Genomic DNA, 12,574 nt, shown 5'->3' on the forward strand with positions numbered 1-12,574 from the left:
GCCAAAACAGCTCTACTTAATTAAGAATACCTCTCTCTGCCTTGTTGTTCTGTGTTAAATATTCTAGATGCTAGTGATTTTGGACCATCACAGGCATGCCACATGTAAACACCACATGTCATTGTTAATAGGATGAAGGGTCACCATCGGCAGCCACCACTGAGCAGATTTAACTAAGAATTATTTTGAAGTGAGACCTGAACATGTATTGACTATGCTTGCACATACATAGGTAGTAAAAATCATGAGATTAAATCACATTTCACTTATCCCAAATGTTTTGTAAAACCACTATCCACAAAGTGTTGCGGTAATAATATTTGGTGATATATATAATGTATTATATATTATATATATATATATAATATATTCCCTATATATATATATATATATAATGTATATATATATATAATGCTTGATAACAATTCGCCCCCCCCCCCCCCCCCCCAAAAAATTTAAAAAAGATAACGTATATATATTACCAGGATATATAAGTAATAGTCGTGCTATACCTTGATATCTTATAATTATATAATACTTTCAAATAAACACCAATTCCCTATAATATATAGAAGGAACGGGAGTACCATTGGAAACGATGGTATTTTTGTACGTAATGTATATTCTAATTTTTAAAAAAAAACATATTTTTTTTATATATGAGTATACAAGTCATTTAAGAGGAATCTATACACATTGTAGATAGAACTTGCACTATTCTGATCTTGTTTAAATTGTTTGGCAGCGGCCAAATTCCGTAGTGCATATTATATTTGAAACTTATCAACTACACAGAGGAAACATGCCATATAAATGAGTTTTCCTTATGCAAAATGTCGACTAAGTGATGAAGGGGGTAGTGTTTCTGCAAATCCTGCCCCATTTATGAATCGTGCACAGATTCACGAGTCAAACCACAGGAGACTCCAAAAATCGAAATACTCAGCAGAGGCGATCAGCTGAGTTGGCAAAAGGGAGGAGAACATAAATGTGCTTTCTTTTTAACCGATAGTCTTCCCTTAAATAGCATTGCACAAACTCAAACTGGTGCAGCTAACTGCATCTTTTACCCCTGAAATTTTACATTGAAAAATCATTTGTGCCTGGGGTTTAAGCACTGTCTGCAGATTCAGATGTGCTGGGGAAAGCCAAGTCTTTCCAGACGAGGACAGAAAACTTCAATAAGATAAGGTGAGTGCCTGGTAACACGTTTCATTTAATGTACACGGCATAGAGAATGAATAGCTGTTTTGAGATTATATAAAATGGCTCCGGCTTGTATTTTAGGTTTTGTAAACCTGGGTATGACGTTCAATAAGTAGTTTACAGCCGCACAATATCTGCGTACAGATGTTTTCTTTTGTTTTTACTCTTCAGCTTTCGCTATTATTAATGTATATTACTAATGTACCATTCACCATTAAAATATATATTTTGATTCACTGTTTTAAATTCATAGAGATTTTTAGCAGAAAAAGCTAAGCTTTTTCTTCAGCTAAACTAGAGCTGATGGAATCCTGAAACGTTCAGCCAAACAGCCAGTCTTCTATAACATTGCACATAACTTGCCAAAAATTAAGCTAGCGCGGTACTAAGAATATCAGCTGTATGTATTTTGCCTGTTACGCAAAGGCAGTTTTTTTTTTTTTTGTAGTGTTTAGTATGTGGAAAATTAAATAGCGTTTTTTTCCCCCCGATTAGCTAACGAGATTATTTTAAAAACAAATTCCAGCACCTGTAGACTGCCAACTGTGTGCGGGTGGATAGTTGATGTGTATTAAAAAAAATATATAAATCACTTGCAATAACTAATAGTGCAATGCAGGTATGCTTTAGCATATACTGCTTCAAAAGCAGCAAGGTTTGTGCATGTTTGAGACTTCAATGAATCAGTGCTGTCAAGACACTCTGTAAAATTAGCACACTTTATTGTAGAATCACAGTGATGACAATGCACAGGGCCTAATAGAAAGTGACAGTCACAGGATTTTAGCAAACAGCCTTTGATGTGTCTACTACTGGCTGCTGAAAGAACAGTAGGTTGTGAAGAGGTTAGTGTTACATTGCCAGGGACCCTGCTAATTAAAAACACTAACAAAAGTTCATGACCTCAGATGCCTAACCTCTTGAGAAAACAAAGAGGGCAGAGGTCAATTCCAGTTGTTTACCACATGGCACTATAAACTACATTCTACATTACTGCCTGGAATTCTATAGTAGGACAACTCAACTGTTTAAAGTTATGGGGGAACAACACCTGTTCCATGCTGAATTGATTTGAGGGGGTAGAGTTTAACATTTTTGTTTTTGAAAAGGCCAGTTCAAGTATATCGAGATTACTTATAGTAGGGCTAGAATGTGTTCAAAAGCAAACACTTGTAAATTTAAAATATGGACAGATGTAATAAATTACCTGTAAGTTTAAAAAAAAAAAAAAAACTTAAATTTAAAAATCTGTCAGGAAATTGAACTGCTGTCTAGATCTCCAGTCTACTAGGCCAATCACTCAAAATAAACATTGTTCTAGCAATAACCCTGCAGAACAAAGCTAGGTTCTGTAAGTTCACCCTGGAAGTGGCCCATGCTTTTATTATAAATGGTTCCTGAGTCACAATCAGATTTAAAACAGTAAAGATATAATTGGCAACCATAACTGCTCTCATAGGGAATTGCCATGGAAACCTAAGCACTAGTGATAGAATACACGATCACCAGTTATAAACGTGGGGCTGCGCATACATATACTATTATTTAATTTTTTTGGCCACGATAAGATGATGATATAATGTAGTGTTAGCCAAAGCGCCTCTCTGTTCATAAACGTCAGTTCCATCTATTGAACATCAATTTTAAAATGCAAGTTGGTTCTGCAGCAGACACAACCAGGTCTTGAAATTAAAGTGTTAGTTTGATTTGACCTTGGCATGACTGCTGATTCAATAACTTTTGTAGCAATTACTGTTCTCTCAATGTAGGTGATAATAAAATATTCTATTTAGTCAAATTGTATAAGGAAAGAGAAAGAAAGAAGGACGGATGTAATTTGCATGTTTAATGCAGACAAAATTAACAAGAGGCATGTTATTTTATAATATCTTTTTGCATTTTTCTGCATGCCATCTCCTGTCAGCCGATTTGCAGATGTCAAAATGCAGTTCATTCTGTCTCTCATTCGGTTGCTAATATTCCGTTAGCAACCAGGAATGTGTGTCTGAAATTCCACTGTCTGTGACACCCAGTGCCAAGAGAGGAAATCAATTCAGTGTGTTGGCAAAATCCCAGCTGTGACTAGAAAGAGGAATATGCTGAAACACTTCAGCTCATTGACTTTAGTGTTGTCTTATTATTCATTTTAAACATGTAGGTCACTTTGTTTTGCAGAAGTATTTGAGCGTATTAGAATTTGGGGGCTGTTAATTGTACATCCCTGCCAACCACGCAGAATCTTGAACTTGCTAGCGGTTTATAGACTCTGTGCAGCGAGGTAAGTGATAGGAGTGGACTTCTACACACTATAGGGCAGGAGAGTCAAACTCAGTCTTACCAAGGCCCAATTGTAATTGTATATGAAACAGAATAGTAAACTAGTATATTATACTGTTGTCCGGTTGTTTCAAATTGCTTACCATTATGGGTGAGTAGAAACTTTCTAATTGCTACATTTGCGTAGGTTGGCATGCAATCCTTGCTTCTCAAGTCCTTGTCTGGCACCTTCTCCTTTGGGTGATCCTGGTCTCAGTTGGATTAAAGTCAGGACTTTGGGCCACCATGATAGAATTTCAATATGCTTCCTTGTTTTCTAAGCTTTGATTTTCTGGCAATCTCAAATTGGCTAATGTCTTCCTAAAAACATCCTGCTGCTTTCTGTGAGCAGCACTTATAAAAGCAAGCTGTGAAGTTCTCTGACATCATGCCATTACACCTACTCCTGAGAAGATCATCTGTGTGAGCTAAAGGTCACTTGAAGACCTTCTCCATTACAGGCTAAACCACAAGTCCCCTCTGGCTGGGCTGAAATTCACTTGTGGAAATCCATGCTCTTTTCATCCGTGTTCAAAAGTTTAGGCTCTGTTAAACTGAACCTAATTGATATTTATTTATTGTTCAGTTTTACACCAATTTTTCGAACCAATTTGAAATGTGACTTCCGTTTTTGCTGTCATGGTAATCCTCTCTTTTTCACTGACCAAATGGATGAAACCAAGCTCCTGAACCTTGAAGCACTCTTGAGGCATCTGACCAGTTAGGGGTCACTGTAGCAAGGTGAGGTTAACTGGGCCCAGATGCCCTTTTTCCCTAACTACACAGTAGCACACATGGAACCCCCCAATATTTATATGAACACGTACTGTAGGTATTCTTTAATTTTCAGTTCAAAGTCAAAATAAACCTTTTGATTGCTTTTCATAATGCCCTATAGATTGGCTTTTTGCTAGCTTGTTAAAAATTGTGTTAATGTTCTTGGCCATCTGGAAGCAGTGGATGTACTCAAAATAACAAAATTAAAGCAAAATAAATATATATTAATGCAGGAAATGAAGTCCAACCTTCCAGTATGGAGCAACACTACACACAAAGGGGAACAGTCCAGTCTCAGTAATTATGCAGACTGTCAATACGGGAAGCACAGCAGTCTGCTTGCTTATTTGAATAATGCTTGCAACGTGTAGTTTTCCATGCATTCAAAGTCTCAGTCAAGTTAGATGAGCATTTCTGCCAATGCCTTCATCAGTGCTGATGTATATGTCCTTTTTTCCTTCTGAGAAGGTGTCTGTTCGGAGGTTTTTTCACCTCAAGGGGCATTCCTGAAGCCAGATTTAGGGAAATCAATGAAAGTGCTGTGAGTTTGGCTAACTGTGTGTGGAATGTTTGACCTGGACAATGTCTGCTCACATACCCGGTGCTTTCACAGCTCATTGACTGGGTGAAATGCACCTTTAACAGAACAACAGTCAGAGCCTTGTACGAAGCAGACCTGCTTTCATTTTTTTTCCCCTCTCAGAATATCTTTATTTAGCCCTCTCTGCAGCGTTGCCTGTAGCAGTGTCTATTCTTGATTTGTTTTATTTTTACATGTGTATTGGTGTTTGACTGTAGTTATATTGTGTTAAGTCATCTTAATTACCAACACATGGGGAGAAACAGTAAGGTTATTGAGCAAAAAATGCTGTTGAGTTCTTATTTAACACAGCTTTCAGTTATGGATTTAAGTGGAGGAGGGTGGTCGTTAACTTTGTGTAACAGTAATTATCAAAAGTGTGTGCTTTTTTTCCCCATGCAAGTTGTAGCATACCAAACTAAAATATACAAATACAACATATTCCGACAATAAAAAAGTATTTGTGTTTGTAACGGTGTTGTGTTATGCACTGCTGTTAGCAATTCTGCCAATTGTTGCTAAGATGAGGTTAAAAGTTCTATAACCACTGCTGCTGAGAAGCCAGTCTCTTTGTACAGTGTTGTAGACATTTGCCTTCACCCTATAACAGGTTTTTTAAACTTTAATTTATTTCATTTTTCAAAACAGTACAAAATCAAGGCACTGTTTTGGGTTTTTTTTTTTTTTTTTTGGTACAGAATAGAACATATCAGATACATTCTGGAGAATACACAGAGTGGCTACAACACCTTTGGAAGCCATAGAATCTATCCATTCCAGATACAAACTTTGGACACATAGAGGATGCTGAATGATTGTTCGTGGTAGGAGGATTTTCTATCTTAACCCACGAGTTTATGTAATGACATCCTCCTAAGAGGAATACAAGATGTATACCATGAATGATCATTCAGTATTCTGTTTATACCACAAGTATATTTTTCAAATAAATAACAATAAAATGTGTACATGTTTTATACTAAATCAATTAATTCAGGGATTATTTTACCTGACGGTTCTTTACTTTCATTGTCAACAGATTAGGCCTTGACGCGGATTAAATGTAAACCCTGTTTATGGCCTCTTTGCAACTGTCTTTTTAGATAGAACCTTGTGCTAGGTTTGTTAGTTTGCAGCCCCACTGTCGTTTCCTACCGTTACCAGTGTTAATGAAGGGGCTACAGGCTATTTGGGTAAGTCAGATGCAGGCAAATCGGTAACTGGCATTTCTTGACTAAAATCGTTCACAAGGAAATTGGAGTCCAAATCAAAACAACAGTAGAAATTTGAGATTATTTCAGACATTTTACAGTTGTTATAAAACACATTGGTAGCAGTATCAGTTAGGAGGTGGATGGAAGTGAACTGAACCATCCCACAATGGTGTAAAAAAGCCCTGAAGTCTGCTCCTTGTAACTCACTGAAGATTGGGCAGCTTGGAAGAAAATGAGTCAAGCAGAAACCTCTCCTGAGAAGATCATCTGTGTGAGCTGAAGGTCACTTGAAGACATTCACGACTGCATGCTTAACCATGTCCCCTCTGGCTGGGCAGAACTTTGATGCTTCTCTCTAGACTTTTTAAGAAATAAAATATATTGTTATTATAAAGACACAGACCTGGGAATTTTTAAGATTATCAGAATACCTTGGAAAATAGGTGGATTAGTTTCAAGCAATGATCACACCATGCAAAAAGTAAACTGGGTGACAATTGCACTACAGTAAACTTTTGAGTGGACAGTGCAGCTGCAACATGCCAAGCATGAGTGCTGGTACATTTTCTACTTTTCATTTCTGAACTCATTTGAACACAAAAGCTGATGTTTTTCTTTTAAAGTAATTAATTTTTGTGTCCAGCAAACAAAAAACAATTGAAAAGAAAAACTATGTAAATATTGTATTGTTAAAAAAAAAAACCCAAAACAACAAAAAACAAAACATGTTCCTGTATGATTGTTAAACAGTTGTGTAATTTACAAAGCCTGCTCTGCAGCTGTCCTCTAAATTTACAATAGAGTATAAATTATGAAAATTGGGGACCAGTTGCATTAAACACCTTAAGTTAAAGTTCCCTGTAGTTTTCCCCATAATTGTATCTAGAAATTACTGGTGTTGCAGAAAGCAACCTAATGCATTTCAGTCAATACTAGGGGAAATGTATCTTTAAGTTTATATTTATACTTAATACTTTATTTTTTCATAGACTCCAATTAGCACTGGATTAACTTGCCCAAGGTAACATTAGTTAGTCCAAGATTGGTGCTAATTGGAGTATGTGAAACTATCCAAAGAAATGAGAACTATCATCCCAATTTAGACCTAAAACACTGAACGTGCCACATGCTTGTGTTCCAGTTGTAGATGGGCTGTGAGTCAGCAATGAAGACCGGATTGCTGTCCAGCCAGTGGGGGGTACTGGTGATGCTCCTCAGCCTCTGGCTGCCCCAGAGCTTATCCCAGCAGACAACTTCTCCTTCCCCGCAGCAGAAGAACAAGCTCAAGTTCCGACTGGCTGGGTACCCCCGAAAGCACAATGAGGGGCGCATCGAGGTCTTCTACAATGAGGAGTGGGGCACCTTCTGTGATGACGACTTCTCATTGGAGAATGCACACGTTCTGTGCCGGCATCTGGGCTTCATCTCTGCCACGGGCTGGACACACAGTGCCAAGTATGGCAAAGGAACAGGTGAGATAGAGAGAGGGAACAGCACTGAAACTAGTGGTCGTGAACATTGTATCATTCTGCATTTAGCCCTAAAGTTGCAGTATTCTGAAATCATTTTTAGTTTTACGTTAAAATATAATTCATTTGATGGGTATCCTCAAAACCTGGTTAAGAGAGTAAATGTATCTCTTTTACAAGTTTCAAAAGTCTAAATCTGCTTTGTAGTTTGTATTTGTTCTTAAAACTTTATCCTGTTTTGCCTTGTAAAATTTTGTTCTAATTTTTAATTTAAATTCCAGAACTTTTTTAACTGAGATGTTCTCAACATAATTTACCAGTCTTGAAAATTCCTTCACATATTATACTATGGACTTCCACAATTAAACTCACTACACTGCATTCTACTTTTCAGAGAGCAAGCCTGAAAAGTTAGTTACAGCTGCCACCAGGTTTCACATGAGTTTGATTGCAGCCGTAAAAGGTTATGATGGACATATTCCAGATCAGTTTTAGTTCAGAAAATCTACTTTTTTTAAAATTGTGTTTCAATTTTGTGCAATTTTTTTTTTAAGTAGAAGATCTTATAGAGCCAATATTTTAAACATGGGATTGTAAGATGAAGGCTTTCCTAAATACTGTACCTTACTGCATGTGGGTCTACACCTTATTTTAACAAAATATTGCATGCATGTGTTTCATCACCTAAATATAGTCAAACTGTTTCAAATGTATGTCGTGGCCCTGGTGTGTGATGCAGATGATGTTGCTTGTCATTTCTTAGGGAAGATCTGGCTGGATAATGTTCAGTGCAGGGGCAGTGAGAAAAGCATCACAGACTGTAAGTCTCAAGGTTGGGGGAACAGTGACTGTACTCATGACGAAGACGCCGGGGTTGTCTGCAAGGATGAGAGGCTTCCAGGATTCGTGGAGTCCAATGTTATTGAGGTAAGCTTCTGGTTCGCACAGTTGTGTTTTCATCCATGTCAGTTTTGGTTTAAACCAGCCAGGAATATATTGATTGAAGGGCAGAAAAAGGTCTGATTGATTAGTAAAAGCATTAATAATCTGTCAGATTGAAGGTGTTACGCCTGTTGACCAGCCAATCACCTTTTCACTCTCTGAACCTAAGCAGTTGATGTTACCAAGCTACTGAACTCTGGAGGCTAGGTCCAGCCTGTGAGTCTCCATTTGGACATGTTGCAGGCCTCACAATTAGGGTCCACTGAAGCACACTCGGAAAGTGTTCCTAATACAGAGAATGTTTTACCCAACCCTTCAGGACTGCAAAGGCCAGTGAAGTACTCCATGTGGGTCCCCAACCAATGCTGGCAACTTGGTGCGAGCAGCATTTAAACCGCGACAGAATAACTCACCTGCCACTAGGGTTCTTATGCTAGGTGAACGACCGGGTTAACCTAGTTTTGTAATACATGTAACATTTTAGGAAGAGACATATTTTAAGAATGAAAGGGGAATTAAGAACCCCCACAATTATAATCAAAACATGTTTTGCCTCATCTAGTGAGTTGATAATGTTATTTTACAAAGGATACTGGCTGAGGTGTGACTGAGAGTTGGTTTTGAGTTTTGAAAGTTATAATGTCAGCCTGAAGTGGCTTGTAACAACCATACTTAAAACCTGCTTTAGGCATCTTACATTCAAAATATATTAGAGAATGGAAAAATAAACCTGTGATGTGGATAGCTTTACACACAAAATAATTTGTGCTGTACACGTGTACCTGCTGGTTTTGGTTGGCAACATAATTGCAAACTTCTGATTAATAATTAAAACATTCTTGACTAAATATAAATTTTTGCCAAATATCTAGTAATAAAATACTATTTTATTAATAATAAGTGAACTTTCTTACCATAATGATGTGAAAGACTGCACAAGAGAAATATTGGATTACAATCAAAAAGTGCCAATGGATCACCTGCTAAACATATGTAAGTTTTACACTAAGGAGGAAAACATGAATTTTGCTTTATAGAATACCTTTTAATTTCACTTAAATAATAAATATACCATCCATTTTCGCAAAGCAAATAATGTATTTGATATAGGCACGTCAAGCAGAGACATAGCTTCATAAAACACTATACAGTCCTTGATGTACCGGCTTAGTTCACACAGCACCTCCTTTGGACAGTGGAGGCACTACTTGTTCATAACAAAATGTGGTCATAGTAACTTGCTGATGAACATCTGGCATGAATTGCTTGATGAAGTAAAGAGCAATGCTGGAGATTTCAGACATTTGTTTCTAATTAACTACCACATTAGCTCTATTAACTTGCCCATAAGGAACATTTACATTTTGCATCAACAATATGACTTCTGTGTCCTAGTTGGGTTTTTGAGATACAGTCTGCGTAAACTTACTACATGAAGCTTAAGACATTGTACAGGAAAGTCAGCATGTAAATATCTCTAAGCTACAAGTCCACACCATTGTGAACAATTAATTTAGTGCAGTATTAACAAATGATAGCACTTTACTCGATCCATTTCAGCCAATACAGTGGTGGCAGGGTGGGAGTTGAACCCATGTTGGCATTAGTACAAATAATGATTTATTTTTCTTTCTTACCTTTTTGTTTTGTCATCAAATTACCCACCTACACAGAAAATGTATTTTGCCAGTGGTACCTTGGACAGGATATGACGTTTAGTATTTGTGTGATTTTAATGTAACTTTTATGCATGGGGACAAGTGCGAATACTGCGGCAATGAGCACATTTAATGCAACACTGACAACATCTAACTGTTGCAAAGTCAGTGCTCTTTAGATTCTTCCACGAGGTAATGTAAAAATGCTCAGTAAGTAGATCATTCCATCCTATAGTATGTTCGGGTTAGGGGCACACCTGAAATATTTAGAGATGCGCTGTACATAGACACAGACCAAGATATAAAGGTATTTATTACAAATCTTGAATATCTGGCTGTAGCAGGGAGATATCTGTGCTGACTCTGCTGGCGTGTTCACGGGCTGCAGGAAGAGGACGGCAGTCGCCCAACAACCGCCTGTGAGTCATGGCAGTGACACGGGGAGGTGGGAAAGTGGGCATGTGGACTTTCCCCCTCTCTGAATGGCTGAGAGGCGAGTCTTGGGAGATTGTTGGTCCTATAAAATAACGCTCTGCTGTTTCCTCAGGTCTGCCCTGTTAAACGCGCCGAGAGTGCGGAAGCGCTGGTCCACGACCGAGAACCAGTGGGAGAGAAAGAAACAGAGGTTCACACACATTGAGGGCGGGGAACCCTTGGGCAGACCCCTGAGTAGTATATCAGAGCAAGCTAGTTAGCCGGCAGAGTAGGACGGTGATCAGGGTCGCACGGGCAGCGGCGACCGGGATATCGCTGCAAAGTGCAGCACCTTTTCTTTGTAGTTGCGTTACTGTTTTATTTTCCCTGTTTCTTTGTGTCTTCTGTTTTGAATTATTGTTTTGAAGCACCTGCAAGGGCGCCAGTATTGTGTAACATCGCTTGGTATGCCCGTGGTTCTGTTTACCATCGCTGGTAAATCAGACCACGGTCCCACAGTGCCATCTGTGGGATTAAAGAGAAAATAGCACCCTGAAATAAAACTGGGCACCTGTGCGGTGTTGCCAAATTCACCTGTACGTCTCCTGTGTCAGTGAATTACCCACCACCCTTCCACACGTGGTGTGAGAAGTGAGATTCACTGGTACTGCCCCAAGCTGTGCAGCTACAGAAGGAGCATACTAGCGATGGATGCTACTCAGTTTGCCGCAATGATGGACCTCCTGCGACAGACGCTCACTGCGGCAGTGCAGGGGGCGGCCAGACCCGCAGCTCCAGACCACTCCCTACAGAGACCCACCAAGATGACGGCCGAGGATCGACCTGACGCCTACTTGGAGGTGTTCGAGGCCATGGCGATCTCGGCCGGGTGGCCCCAAGCCCAGTGGGCTAGCTGTTTGTTACCCCAACTCACCGGGGAGGCTGAAGCAGCTGCGAGGACGCTGTCCCCGGAGCACATGCTGGATTACCCCCTGCTAAAGGCAGTCATCCAGAATCGTGTGGGGGCCACCCTGGAGGGCTACCGTAAGAGATTCCGGGAGGAGCAGTTTCTGAGCTATTGCCCACCGGCTAAGCGATTACGCCATGGGCTGGCTGAACCCGGACACGGTCACCAAAGCTAGGTTGGTGGAGCTGATTGTGGTGGAGCGATTTCTGGAGTGTCTGGCCCCGGGTCCACGGCTATGGGTCCAGCAACAGGCACCAGATACTCTGGATCGGGCGGTCGAACTAGCCAAGCAGTACCAGGCAGCGGAGCCAACACCTATGAAACTGCCGGCTCCTGGATCGTCCCCTCAACCGGCCCCGGAGAGGGCGAAGGGACTGGGGGGAAGGGGTAGTCCAGGATTTGGTCGAGGGGTGTCGGCAGGAGCTCCCGGCCCGGGAACTGGGGCAGGGTGGGGATACCCACGGGCTGCTGCAGTGTCGGACCGGGGTCTTGCGCGGACGCCTTATCGGCGAGCCCCTTTTATGGCTCCAGTGTTTCCCCCTCTTTCCAATACTTCGGGGAGAGAAACCAGCCCACCGAGGTGTTGGACGTGCAGGGAGGCGGGCCACCTCGCCCGGGACTGTCCCATGATGGAGTGTGACCTCAGCCGACCAGGTAGGCAAGTTCAGTTACCTCAGTCACTTCAGCACAAGGGTTTTGTTATTCCTGTGACAGTGGATGGTACAAAAACCCAGGCTCTCCTGGATTCAGGGTGTGGCCAGTCTCTAGTACAGGAGAGCCTAATCTCACCGGGGCATAAACGTATATTGGGACGGGTGCATATTAAATGTATTCATGGGGATGTCCGCTCCTATCCCAAGATCAATGCGTGTATGACTATTGGCCGGCAGGTGACGCAGGTGCAGGTAGGATTATGTCTTCGATTGCCGGTACCAGTAGTTCTGGGACGGGACTGTGAGCAGTTTAAAGATTGGTTGGCTGCCCTGACAGCCCCGTCCTCTTTATTGGCGAAGAAAGAGGAAGTAATTGGA

At 40.4% G+C, this 12,574-nt stretch overlaps 1 protein-coding gene across 6 annotated transcripts in view; it reads left to right on the top strand.

Annotated features, from left to right (window-relative positions):
- Window positions 1–927: 927 nt before the first annotated feature.
- Window positions 928–12,574, top strand: part of loxl3b (lysyl oxidase-like 3b) — a 46,617-nt gene continuing 34,970 nt past the window's right edge. For 4 of the 6 annotated variants that reach the window (XM_041278476.1, XM_041278483.1, XM_041278459.1 and 1 more), the window contains exons 1-3: window positions 929–1,191; window positions 7,235–7,565; window positions 8,326–8,489. In XM_041278476.1, the coding sequence (XP_041134410.1) occupies window positions 7,241–7,565; window positions 8,326–8,489 (489 nt within the window). In that variant the 5' untranslated portion in view covers window positions 929–1,191; window positions 7,235–7,240. Of the gene's footprint in view, window positions 1,192–7,234; window positions 7,566–8,325; window positions 8,490–12,574 lie in introns of all 6 variants that reach the window. The other 2 variants (XM_041278451.1, XM_041278491.1) reach the window with 2 other exon arrangements.

The sequence above is a fragment of the Polyodon spathula genome, chromosome 2 (genome assembly GCF_017654505.1).
Source record: "Polyodon spathula isolate WHYD16114869_AA chromosome 2, ASM1765450v1, whole genome shotgun sequence".
In the NCBI taxonomy this organism is placed as follows: Eukaryota; Metazoa; Chordata; class Actinopteri; order Acipenseriformes; family Polyodontidae; genus Polyodon; species Polyodon spathula.